We start from the raw sequence: 14,230 nt of genomic DNA on the forward strand, positions 1-14,230 counted from the left end.
ACATTGCTGTTTTGTAGTTTTTCCTCCTACATATCTAGCTATTCCCCACCCCACCCCCATCACCTTTTAAAAAAATGTTTTTCCAAGGCAATGGAGTTAAGTGACTTGCCCAACATTGCACAAGCTTGGTAATCATCAAGTGTCTAAGGCTGGATTTGAACTCAGGTCCTCCTGGCTCCAGGGCAGGTGCTCTATCTACTGTGCCAACCTAGCTGCCCCAGTAGCCTTTTTATTTTTTTATTTTTATTTTTTTAGGTTTTTTCCAAGGCAATGGGATTAAAGTGGTTTGCCCAAGGCCACACAGCTAGGTAATTATTCTATCTGAGGCAGGGTTTGAGCTCAGGTACTCCTGACTCCAGGGCCAGTGTGCTATCCACTGCACCACCCAGCCACCCCATCCCAGTCACCTTTTTAAAAAATTTATTTTTAATTTATGGAATTGAAACAAGAATTTCCATATCATATTATGATTTTTAAAATGATTGCACATGAAATTGCAAATCTATACTGTACAACTTGCTATTCCCTTTAAATATATTATATTTATAACATCATCATGTAAATTTCTTTTTCTTTTTTTCCTCCTCTTTTCTCCTCACATCCAAGAGACCTTTGCCCTGACAAAACACATACTGTTGCTGGACTTGTCATCCGTGTCCTGTACCCTATTTCCAATGTACACCAGGCTTCTATCATGACCATCTTCTCTCCTCTTTTAATCCTCAACATAGAGGTACAAAGATAAGAGTTTAACTGTTTCTTTGGCCAAAAAAATAAAATCAATGACACACTTTTGAGTTTAATCTGCATTATTAACATTTTCCTTATTACTTTATGTTTAGACAATCAACAAAACAAAAAAACTAAAGCTTTTTAAAGCCAGTTCAGTTATGGATGAATATATATATATATGTGTGTGTGTGTGTGTGTGTGTGTGTGTATACATACATACATATTCCTATTTATATGTATTTAAGATCCAGATCTAGATTCATAGAGCTCTATCTATTTATATCTATCTAAAGATATACCCAGGCCTACTCTCTCTATTATACTTTAGTCTCCAACTGGCTGTCCCTTAGCCATCTCACACTTAACATGTAAAACAGAGCTCATTGTTTCTTTTCCTAAACGCTTCCTTCATCTTAAGTTTCCCTATGTTAATTGAAATTGCTAATATCTTTCTAGTCATCCAGAATTTCACCCTCAGAATGATTCTCAATTTTTCCTTCTCCCTCATCCTTCATAAATAATCAAGTTGCCAGATCTTGATTCTGTCTCCACAATATAACTTGCATCTGTTGTCTTTTCTCCGCTCATAAAACTAGTACCCAAGTTCAGGTCTTCATCACCTCTAGAAAGAATTTTTAAAACAACCTCCAAATTTAGTCTTTTCTCTGTTCCCAATGATCCTCCACACAGTTTGTAGTTGATGCTTCCAAAGCACACTTTTGACCATGTTACTCATTTCAACTCAAAAAACTACAGTGGCTATCTATTACCTTTTGGATAAAATACAAATAATTTTTAAAGGCATTTAAATTCACCTACAGTATGGTTCCAGATTACTTTTCTAGTCTCCTTAAACATTATTCTCCTTCATACGCTGGACCTTCTTGCCAAACTGGCCTTATTTGGTATAGCTCAAGATATTCCTCACCTGTCCTTGTTTCCTAGCTACCTTCAAATTTCAGTCAATTAACACACCACACAGGCAATATGTAATAATCCCCTTATACCTCAGTTGCTAGTCACTTCCCCCTAAAACAATTTGTTGTATTATATTTTCAGTGTACATGTTTTTGCCCAATAGAATGTAAGGCTTTTAAAGAAGAAAATATGTAACTTCATTTTTCCTTATATCTTTGGCACCTAGCACAAAGTCTGACTCATAGTAGGCACTTAATAAAAGTTTGTTGAATAAATCTAATAAAATAAAATTTTACAGATGAGGAAACTGAGCCATGAAATTATAAGTGGCTTTTCCATCAAGGATGAAGTAGTTTTAAAAAAGAGCCAATATTTGAACCCTAAGCTACAAATATGCTAAGAAACACTATAGTGATAGTGAGAAAGTATCAAACTGGCAAATATTGGAAATAAATCCTAGAATGCATCTCTCTATGTGACATAATAAAAAAATGCTTAACTTGAGTCAAAAACCCTATCTATAACTACACTAATTTCTAGCTGCATGATTTTTGACAAATCATATCACTTTTCTGGGGGTCTAGTTTCTTCTTGGGAGCTCCTTGGAAGTAGGAACTGTTGAGATTTTCCTACTAAATTCCTAGAATTTAGTATATTGCTTAATATAAAGTAAATGCTTTAATAAATCTTCATTAACATTTAAGAAAGACTTAAAAGTTGATTCTTAGAATGGTAGTCATCTAGTCCAACCAGTGACTAGAATTTACAATCAGAAAAAAAATTACACTTCTTTTGAATAGCTCCATTTACATCAAGGTTGTCCTTCTATCTAGCTGAAATATGGATCCTCATTACTTCCATCCTTTGAACACAGAATCCAGTATTTCAAGCTTTGGAGGAACTTCAGAGACAATGTAGTTTAATGTATATCTGAGCAAGAATTTCCCTAACAACAACTTTAACAAGGAGTCATCTAGGCTTTTAGTTAAATATCTCTATTGAGATCCATTTCAGGATTAAAAAAACTAATTGTTGAAGAGTTTTTTCTTATAGAAATCTAATTATGTGTCAGTAAATTCTACTTTCTATTACTAATTCTTCCCTAAGAGACAAAACAAGTCTAATCTGTTTTTCCCCCCTCTAAAAAATTGAAGACTTACTATCATGTTTCTCCTAAGTTTTCTCTTTTCTAGGCTAAAAAAATCTAGTTCCGTCAGCTAGTCTTTATATAACATGATGCTTCTTGGTTATAAATTACTACTGTATAATCATCTATATACAATTTGCTGAACTAACCCTCAGCAAAACTTGAAACTAGAGGAAGATTTTTCTCTCTCTGATTAATAACCCTGTTCTCCTTTTAGGGTCTACCCCACCCACTCCACACACTGACTGAAATCTTTTTCTAGTGAAACATATGACGGAATGTCAAATGATTCATTTCATTGCTTGAAAATTGTCTTTAAGAAAAAATTTGGGTTGGACACTGGTCCAAAATATCTTAGAGGAGGCTCTAATTCATGCATATTGGACTAGATATCTTTTATGGTTATTGTACCTATTTTTGATGTTGTTCAGTCCTTTTAGTTATGTTTGAATCCTTGTTACCCCATTTGAGATTTTCTTGACAAAGATACTGGAGTAGTTTACCATTCTTTCTCTAGTCATTTTACAGCTGAGATAAATAGAGATAAGTGACTTGTCCAGAGTCACACAGCTACTAAGTGTCTAAAACCAGATTTGAACTCAGTAAAGATGAATCTTCCAGACCCTAGATCTGGTGTTCTATCCACTGTGCCCCATTATACATTTTGGATTATATAATTTGCTTTCAAGAAGGGAATGGAAAGTAAGAATAGATATATCATCCTAGTGACACCCTAATTTGAGGATAGAGTTATCAATTTACCTCACAAAGCAGACCATTTCTAAAAGTCTTCTATAAAACAAATGAGAGATAGCAGGCACTGCTAAATTTTTAAGACTAATTACCAAAATGGAAAAAGAAACATCCATTTTTGTGCTGAAATGAAACTTTGAAAGCATCTTCTATGCATTCAGTTCAATTGACAGAATGGAAACCAATACCTTCAAAGTTCATAATGGTCACCCCTGTACCATCTGCCAGGCCTTTCACCCGCTATTCTGCTATTCTCCAAAAACTAGAACTTTCTTACCCTCAATGTTTAGCCCACACTCCATCTCACCAATCTTTGGCATCTGCCTGTGGCTATGCCCTTAATAATTCTCAGGTTTGCAATCTTCCCTATTTCAAAACCTAAGGACCATTCACATTAGGCTTGCCATTCACATTGAATCTATACCTCTTCATATATATGTGCTTTTTTCTTTATTACACCAAAAGTTTCTTGAAGGCAAGAAGAAAGTCATTTTTTTAATATTTGTGACCTCAGCAATTCCCTCAGTACTTGGCATAGACTAAATAATAATGAAAAAAATCTTAGGATCATAAATTAAGCACTGGAAAAGGCCTTAGAGACTTAGTCTAGCACCCTCATTTTAGAGAGAAAAGAAACTGAAGAAAAACTGAGGCCACAACATGCTTAAAGTCATATAGCTAATAAATGTTCAAAATGGACAAGCTTTACCTAACTCTATTCTCATGAACCATCCAACTATACTATGTATTTTCATTCATCTGATTTTAAGGATGAGGAAATGGACACCCCAAAGAGGTGAGTGCCTCATTAAGAAGAGAGTTTTTTTAGTTATGCCATTCCATAAATACTTAATTCTTCCTTTTTTTTGTAGATACAGTTTACATAGATTACACTAATGCCAATAGCAGGGATATAACAACACTGAGATATTTGGAGGCATGTCTCCATTTCAGGATACCCAGGTTCCAACTTCAAGTTCCCTTCCATACATTTGTATCTGTCCCATAAGTATTTCTAGGCCCTGTCAGTACAAAATTCTTACATAAAGCCCTGGCCACCTGTCAGTGGCTTGTGAATTGGTAACAGCTGTTCATATGCCCACAGAGTGCTCAGCCAAAATATTTAAACCACAGTAAGACTGCAACATAAAAAGGTAAGAATGTGTTTTCAGTTTGAGGATATTTTGAAGACTTTTTTTAACCCTTCAAAACACACATTTTATATAAATAGAGAAGACAAAAGAACTCCTTAAAAAAGAAAAATCCAGTATCAGTGAGAAGCCAGAATAATTTCTGAGTTTAAAAGTATCTGATGTAATATTTAATTACTGAAAAGTTTTGTTAGATTCTCCCATTATTCATAAATATTTAAGGAAAAGGCAAGAAAAGGCTAGTAGGGGAAAGAGAAGAGTCTTGTATTTATAGGATATAGTAACTAAAAAGACACTTCAAATACATAAACTTTAACTCAGAGATTATCAAAAGCCAGACGATTATCTAATAGAATCTCATTTTACATAGAGCAACTGAAGTCCAGAGAGATTAACCAAGCTTGTCCAAGCTCACACAAAAAAATTAGCAGCAAAACTGGAACATCACTAAGCTTTCATGACTCTAAGAATAGTATCCTCTCCTTTTACAAATGCAGGCTAAGTCTATACTTTAAGAAACTTAACAATTTTTTTAAATTTGTTATATAAAAGAAAGAAAAATAGGTGTGAATCCTTGTATTTTTTTTTTGCTATTTCCCTAAAGGTATATAAATACTTGATAACCTGAATATCTTTCCAAAGGCACTGACGGCTCAATTTAAGTCAATTCCAAAAAACATTTAATAGGTGAAGACCATGTACCTGGGAGCAGCTAGGTGGTACAATGGATGGAGTCCAAGAAAAGTATTTTCCTCCCTGATGTATCCAGTCAAATTAGAAATTTGCCCCAGCTGAGCTTGCTGCTTTTATTTAAAGTGGTCTACAATTCTAAACTCACTCTGGGATACTCAGGAAGTTCAAGTATTTGGTGCTACACCCATGGTACTTTATGAATGTTCCTTTGCTAACTAATTCCTGTGCCTCAGGGAAAAAAGAAAAAAAGGAAGTACAAGCTAGGATTCAACTTAACACCAAAAAATGAAAATAAAATACTGACCTGAAATTACACAAAAATTAATCCTTCTGTTATATGTGCCAGCTCATTTAGTCATTTAGATTCTCCATGATCTCATTGTGAGCTTTTCTTGGTAAAGATACAAGAATGATTTACCATTTCCTTCTCCAGCTCATTTTATGGGTGTTATATGAATGCTTATTTCCTCTTTGCTATTCTTTTACATTTCACAAAGCACCTACTTGTTAGTTCCTGATTTTTGTATAACAAATTTATTTTATTTTCAATTCATGGAAAAAACAAGCATTTCCAATAATATGGCACAATGAAAAAAAGATGATTGCAATGAAATTGCACATCTCCAATGTACAACTTGTCATTCCCTCCAAATATACAACAGTTATCAAAAAAATTTTCCATCCTCACCTTCCTGACTCAAAAAAAGGTTACCATTAGAAACAGATAGGTATTACATAAACATACACACGCACACATATAGCATCTTTCTTCATATGTCTATCTTTGTGTTATTAGTTTATTAAATTGTATTTAGGTTTTTGATAATGCAAACAGCTCACAGATTTGACAAAAAGCATTTTAAAGACATCAGGATAGAGAAAAGACCTGGGATTTCACTGGAATAGGCTCCTTCCTTTAAGGAAACTCCCTCTGTCCATAAAGATCAGCACCTTCTCTGCAACTCAAAAATTAAAGGAAAGTGAATAAGGTATAGACAGTAGGAATCTGTTAGAGCAAGACTTGAACCCAGGTCTTCCTGGCTCTCTATCCACTCTTGTTAGGCTGCTGCTATTTATAAATTTTAAATATAAATTAAATATTTCTTAATATGTAAATCACTTCTTAAATTTATTTATGAATCATATCTGACATATAAATAATGTGCTATATGAATTTGTTGTGTCTTTCTCTGTGTCTGACACTTCCTGACCCCATTTTACAGTTGAGGAAAATTAGGAGGTGGTGCCAAGATGGTGGAATAAAAGAAGGGACTTGGGGCAGCTGGGGGCACAGTGGATAGAGCACTGGCCCTGGAGTCAGGAGGACTTGAGGTCAAATCTGGCCTCAGACATTTAATAATTACCTAGCTGTGTGGAACTGGGCAAGCCACTTAACCCCATTTGCCTTACAAAAACCTAAAAAGAAGAAGAAGAAGAAGAAGAAGAAGAAGAAGAAGAAGAAGAAGAAGAAGAAGGGACTCATCTGAACTCTCTCCTAAACCCCTCCAAATAACTTTTAAATAATGACTAAACAAATTTGAGTGTAATACAGCCCACAAAAACATGGAATGAGACAATTTTCCAGCCTAAGCCAACTTTGTTTGGCAGGAAAGGTCTATTGCATCAGAGTAAGAGAGGACCACAGTCCAGTCAAGGCCATGCCAGGGCAACTCCAACACCACCACACCAGAAACAGGCCTTGGGAGTCACAGAATCACTAGCTGTAGCAGCTGCTGCCAGAGCTTTCAGCCTTTAGACATTAAAGGGGTCGAATAACTGATCAGAAGGAGATTTCAGGGGTCTCTGCCAGCAAAACACTCTGGAGGGGGCGTGGCACAGTGGATAGAGTGGATAGAGCACTGGCCCTGGAGTCAGGAGTACCTGAGTTCAAATCCGGCCTCAGACACTTAATAATTACTTAGCTGTGTGGCCTTGGGCAAACCATTTAACCCCATTTGCCCTACAAAAACCTAAAAAAAAAAAAAGCTCTGGAGCAGGACTCTGTTGCTTTGCCCATATTTGGATCCTGTTGCTGTCCCAGGTGGTGGTCCCAAGATGAGGAGGAGCTATAGCATCAGAACTTGTCTGAAGGGAGCCAGTACCCTCTTTGCTGTTCAGGGCAAAACTCACAGACTCAAAGCACAGGCATAGAAGAATAGTAAACATACTTTCCTTAGATCATGCTAGCAAATAGCTGCACAAAACCTTAGGATAGTATTCCCTCCACCCTGGAAGCAGAGCCCTACTAGAACAAACAAATAAAAGGCTGGGGAAATGAGCAAACAACAGAAAAAAATCTGACCATAGGAAATTATTATGGTGACAAGGAAGATAAAAACATACTCTAGGAACAAGTTAACAGAGTCAAAGCTCCTACATCCAAAGTCTCCAAGAAAAATATGAATTGGTTTCAGGTCACGGAAGAACTGAAAAAGTATTTTAAAATCAAGTAAGAAAAGTAGAGGAAAAAATTGGGAAGGGAAATGAAAGTCATGCAAGAAAATCATTAAAAAAAGAGTCAACAGGTTGGTGAAAGACAACAAAAAATACTGATGAAAATACCTTAAAAAACATACTAAGCCAAATGGTAAAAAGCAATTTTAAAAAAAAAATAGTGAGAAGTATGCCTTACAAAGTAAATGGCCAAATGGAAAAATTCACTGAAGAAAATAATTCCTTAAAAATTGGAATTGAGCAAATAGAAGTTAATGACTTTAAGATAAATCAAGAAACAATAAAACAAAACTAAAAGATTGAAAAAATAGATAAAAGTGTGAAATATCTTTTTGGAATACAAGGCAAATAGTAACTTGCCCAGAAACTTAGAGCTAATTAGTATCTGAGGCCAAATTTGAACTCAGGAAGAGTCTTTCTGACTTCAGGCCCATCAATCTAACTATTGTGCCACCTAGCATTTCTAAGTATATGATTATAAATAGATTTATATATAGAAGTGTACGTATCATACACCTGACAATAATGTATTGCAACTGTTCCTGTGTGTCATTATTAAGAAAGATGAACAATATCAGCCAGTTTCCTGGCCAACCATAACACAGGTACTTATGTGAAGTGAGGTGAATTCTTAAGAAAAATTTTCATAGAAAAATCAGAATTTTGCCAAAAAAAGTTAGGAAGGATTCAAAGATAATTCCAAGGATACAAGCCTTAAGGATTAGGATTTCTCATCTGAATCTATTCAATAAATATCAACACTGAAGAAAATGTATTTCTGAAATGTCACCTAATGACATATGCTCAGGTATGCAAGAAAATATGCTATAAACTCTGGTTTTAAAGCTAATTTATTCACCTTTAGTCATTATTGTTCCCTCCCTATTGAAATAGTACCAAGTAGGGCAATACAACCCAACTCTATTTTTATTATGATATTTTAGTGTGGGTTAATCTTCTACCACTTATCAGACACCATAATAAAGTGCATAGCTACATGGTGGACACCAAATTTCTGGAGTTGTGATTTCTACAGCCCAACAGAAAGAAAAATTCTATATAAATTAGATAGGATAAATGCTTGTTCAACATCATGTGGAGCATCAATAGCTAAGCTGGGAGTCAAACTTAGAGCTCCCCCCACCCCAAATTAAAAAAGGATGAAAAACTCTGGACTGAAAACTATGCACAATGTATTACTGTACCTACCAGCGGTGATAAAGGTTCCTCCAGCTGCTTTAAATAGAATGTGGCTGGCAAAGGGAGCAGCACAGATGATGAAGAAGGTAGCAATTATCGCCGCCATAACACCAAGGAGAAGGAACACTGCCCAGAAACCACGATAAACTGGAAACCCAGAGGAAAAGAAGAGAAGAAAAGGCGGGGGGGACATATTTAGTAGACAATAAAGTTTCCTTCTTGCTTTCATTTTTCTAATTGCAAAACCAGCAGCCCTTCTATGACTGATCCTAGGATACAGCTAATACCATGTTTATTCAATTAAGTTGGACTCAGATTTTATCCAAGAGTCATGGAATAAATGATAGTACACTACAATCAAACCTGGATTTGGGATATTTGTACCACACACATACTTAATATACTTAGGGAATTAATTCTCCCCAACCATATTTCACATTTTAGAAGTTAAGAGTACCAAAGCTGCAGGCAGTATTCTTTTGAACGACTGCCCAGCTGGATCAGAGATGTATTCTATCCCAAATGTAGTCAAACATAAAAAGACATTGAAATTCTTAGCACTAGGACTCAAAAAAAATCACATCCACACACCCCAACCCTGATAAAATGATTTCTTTTCTAACAGCAAAGCATTCACTTGAAAGCTGGTAATATTCACCAACTGCAGTCTTACTTTATGGATTGCCCATCTTTTTTTTTTCTTTTAAATATATTGTAAAGCAACAAAAATGGCAAGAAAAACTCAAAACAATGTTTTCCAAGCATAATTGAGCTTTAAAATCAGATACATTCAGGCAGAAAAACTCTGTCCTAATATTTGTACTTTGTTAAATTCAAAATATGAAGTTTCAGAAGGCTCTTAGTCAAGGACAAGCAATACTGAATTAATGGATGCAGCTGGTGATAAATGGACTGAGGGTTTAGCGACATATAGTAGCCAAATAAAAAGGGTTTCTAATGATCATTTTTGAGCCGGTTAATTGCACATCTATTAAACAAATTCATCACTCTCCAAAGGCTAAAACACTGAAATAAATTCTTCTTGTAAATTTAAGTGGGGGGCCCTCAATGGAACCTATTAGTCAAATTATGAGTTCTTATCTGCTGTGTTGCAGAATAGGAAAACAGAAAGTGCAGAGAGAAAGGAGGCAAAATTCTTTTTTTAAAAGGTCCACCTGGCAAAGCTGAAATAAGTCAATCAAGTGGAATCCTATCAAATGAGAGAGGTAATAGGGAGGATAAGGGGAGCAATGTAGAGAAGCAAAGAAGTGACACTGCTTCTGCTATTGCAGCTAAAGTCATCAGTCAATCAATCAATAAGCACAGCAGGAAGTGAATATATATGTTGGAATGATTAAGACTCAAAAACTTTGGTCTGAATTACCTGGTTTAACTTTATACATCACCTGAATTATTCAATTATTCTAGTATTGATTAGTAATTAGCAATTGGTCAGCTTTGTGTAACATATAAGATTGATTGAGCCTAATGTTTCAGATGGCACAGTGACTAGAGTGCTGGGTCTAAAAGCAAAAAGACTCTGCATCCTGAGTTCTAATTTGAACTCAAATCCTCCCAAGCTGTATGACCCTGGGCAGGGCATTTCACCCTGTTTCCTCATCTGTAAAATAAGCTGCAGAAGGAAATGGCCCAACCACTCCAAGACCCCAAATGGGGTCACAGAGTCATACACAACTGAAACAACTGAATGACAACATTCTTCCAAACAAAGATTTCAATAAACTACTTATCTTAATATAATTGAAAGATATTCAGCTTGGCATAAGTGGTGGACAGCCAGATGACCTCAGGAAGAAATTCAAGTTCAAGTCTTACATACTGTAGAATCCAAAACAAGTCATTTAACCTCCAAATGGACTATTTATAGAGAACTTTCACATGTGGTTATCAGAAGAATTGGTAGGACACTTTCAAGTTTTCTCTGAAGAACTTGGGTACTGATTGTGAGACACTGAAGAGACTGGTAAAGAACCACCCAACATGGTGTATCTACATCAAAGAAAGTGCTGGGTTCCATAAATAAAGTAGTAAGCAGCACAAATTCAGGGACATTTCCATCCCAGATGTTCTATCAGATTACTTGATCTTGTATTAGACTGTTCAGCCAATCACCCATGGTGCCCTGAACCCCCCAACATTGTAATAGAGTTAGTTATCTTTAAAAAGTACAAGACGAAGACTTCCAGGATGGAACCAAGATGGTGATGCAAAGCTGGGAAGCTCCTGGAGCTTTTCCTAAAACAACTTTGAATGAAGCCTCTAAATAGATCCTTAAAACAACAGAAGCCACCAAAAAAAAAAAAAACAATGAAACAACTTTTCAGTGAGATAACTTGGAGGAACTTCAGGAAAAGGTCTGATGTGTTGGGTATAAAGGGAGTAGAGCCCAATGTAGGCGGGAGAGCTGGGAAGTCAGTGCTAAGGTCCCAGCACAGCTCTGCCAGATGTGAGGGTCCCAGAGCTCCGAGAGCAAGGCTTTGAGCCCTGGGAAGCTGGTGCTGCATAGGGTTATCCTAGTGCAGGGAGCTACCCAGGAGTACTGGAAATGCCAGAGTGAAAAGCCAGGGACCAAAGCCCTGCCCCAGCAAAACAAAACAAAACACACACACACACACACACACACACACACACACACACACACACACAAATGCAAACACACAAACACACACATAATCTTGGGATTATAAACCCTATACCATAGGAACAGAGCTCAACCGACAGAAACAAACAAAAACAAAGTGCTACCTATTGTTAGCTACTATTCTAATAGGGGTCATAAAAATGCCATTTTTTAAAAAAGGAAAGCAGCGACAAAATGCTTACTTGTAAAATGTCTTAAGGGGTCTCAATTTCAAAGCAGACATCTTGGAAGAGCACAAAAAAGGATTTTTTTTAGGTTTTTGCAAGGCAAATGGGGTTAAGTGGCTTGCCCAAGGCCACACAGCTAGGTAATTATTAAGTGTCTGAGACCGTATTTGAAAAAAAAGATTTTAAAAAAGAAAAAAAGAGAGGAAGAAGAAAAATGGAAAAAAGAAATGAGAGTCATTCAGGAGAATTATGAAAAGTTAATTGAAGAAAACAAAACTGACCAGCTGAAAAAAAATTAAAATTAACCAACTGGAAAAGAAAACAAAAAAGCTAACTGAAGAAAACTTTTGAAAACTAAAGATAATTTACAAATTATTGGTCTACCTGAAAGCCACAATCAGAAAAAGAACCTGGACATTATCATGAAGGAAATTATCATAGAAAACTGCCCTAATATCTGAGATAAAAATAGTCCTTGAAAGAATATCTCAATTTACCCGTAAAAGAGATCCCAAAATAAAAAAGCCAAGGATATTATAGCCAAATTTCAGAATTCTCAGCTAAAGGAGAAAATACTGCAAGCAGCAAAATGAAGTAATTTAAATACCAGGGAACAACAGGATTATAAGCCTCAACATTAAAAGATCAGAGAGCCTAGAATATGATATTCCAGAGGGCAAAAGAGCTTGGATTTCAATCAAGTATATTTCTTCAGGGGAAAAGTTGGATTTTCAATGAAATATAGGGCTTTCAAACTTACCTGGTAAAAAGATCAGAAGTGAACAGAAAATTTGATCTTCAAATATGAGACTCAAGAAATGTATAAAAAGGTAAATGGAAGGGGGGGGAGAAATGTTAGTTAACTCTTAAGAATTGTTTTTCTCTTAGGACAAGTGAAAGGAATATATTTAGACAGAGTATATGATCAAACTCTTGGTTCTTGAGGGTTGCATTTATATTAGGAAAATTAGAGGGGTTGTTCTTGAAAAGAGAATGTGAATTTAAATTATGATGTAAGGATCCTAACGGCTCTTGAGAACTGTACTTAATATCAGCATAGTTGAAAGGAGAGGGTACAAGAAAGTATAAAAAAAATTAAGACATGAAAAAGAGGATTATATCAGGAGAAGAAGTCATTAAAGGATAAATAGCACCATATGATGAGACCTAAAGAACCTATTATAGTGAAGGGGAAGAAGGGACAATGATTAAATCTTACTCTCAATAGATTTGGTTCAAATTGGGAATAACATGACATTCTCAAATAGTTTAGAAATTTATCCTACCTTTCAGGGAATGGGGAAGGAGAAAGAAAAGAGAAGATAAGGATGATAAAAGGGAAGGGAGAAGTAAAAGTAAAGATTAAGTTAAAGTTAAGAAAAAAGCAAAGTGGGGCAGCTAGGTGGCACAGTGGATAAAGCACTGGCCCTGGAGTCAGGAGTACCTGAGTTCAAATCTGACCTCAGACACTTAATTACCTAGCTGTGTGGCCTTGGACAAGCCACTTAACACCATTTGCCTTGCAAAAACCTAAAAAAAAAAATTATTGAAAAAAATAGATATGCTCTAATTTGAGTGGGATTCCCTAGGAAATCGTATAAAAGTGTTCATAAATGTGTGTATTCAACAACATAAACATACTGAAAATAACATCCCAGCGCAGCATTTCTTATCAAAAGTTAGTCAGGTATGCTCAAATTCAGAAAGAAAAATGTTGACAAATTTATCCACTAAAGCAGCATTTCTTCAACCATAATGATAAACTGTCAATATATAATCTAGGGGCGGCTAGGTGGCACAGTGGATAAAGCACCGGCCCTGGAGTCAGGAGTACCTGAGTTCAAATCTGACCTCAGACACTTAATTACCTAGCTGTGTGGCCTTGGACAAGCCATTTAACACCATTTGCCTTGCAAAAACCTAAAAAAAAATTATTGAAAAAAATAGATATGCTCTAATTTGAGTGGGATTCCCTAGGAAATCGTATAAAAGTGTTCATAAATGTGTGTATTCAACAACATAAACATACTGAAAATAACATCCCAGCACAGCATTTCTTATCAAAAGATAGTCAGGTATGCTCAAATTCAGAAAGAAAAATGTTGACAAATTTATCCACTAAAGCAGCATTTCTTCAACCATACTGATAAGCTGTCAATATATAATCTAGGGGCAGCTAGGTGGCACAGTGGATAAAGCACCGGCCCTGGAGTCAGGAGTACCTGGGTTCAAATCCGGTCTCAGACACTTAATAATTACCTAGCTGTGTGGCCTTGGGCAAGCCACTTAACCCCATTTGCCTTGCAAAAACCTAAAAAAGGAAAAGTAAAGTAAAAGGAGAAAGGGAGAAGAA

General features: G+C 35.9%; 1 protein-coding gene and 1 long non-coding RNA gene across 5 annotated transcripts in view; one reads left to right on the top strand and one right to left on the bottom strand.

The window, feature by feature from the left end:
- LOC141491349 (uncharacterized) overlaps window positions 1-14,230 on the top strand; it is an 86,271-nt gene that overhangs the window by 63,388 nt on the left and 8,653 nt on the right. The window lies entirely within an intron of this gene.
- TMEM182 (transmembrane protein 182) overlaps window positions 1-14,230 on the bottom strand; it is a 109,746-nt gene that overhangs the window by 43,246 nt on the left and 52,270 nt on the right. For all 4 annotated transcript variants that reach the window (XM_074192205.1, XM_074192206.1, XM_074192207.1 and 1 more), the window contains one exon: window positions 9,058-9,195. In XM_074192205.1, the coding sequence (XP_074048306.1) occupies window positions 9,058-9,195 (138 nt within the window). The remainder of the gene's footprint in view (window positions 1-9,057; window positions 9,196-14,230) is intronic.

This window comes from Macrotis lagotis, chromosome 6 (assembly GCF_037893015.1).
Source record: "Macrotis lagotis isolate mMagLag1 chromosome 6, bilby.v1.9.chrom.fasta, whole genome shotgun sequence".
Lineage (NCBI taxonomy): Eukaryota > Metazoa > Chordata > Mammalia > Peramelemorphia > Peramelidae > Macrotis > Macrotis lagotis.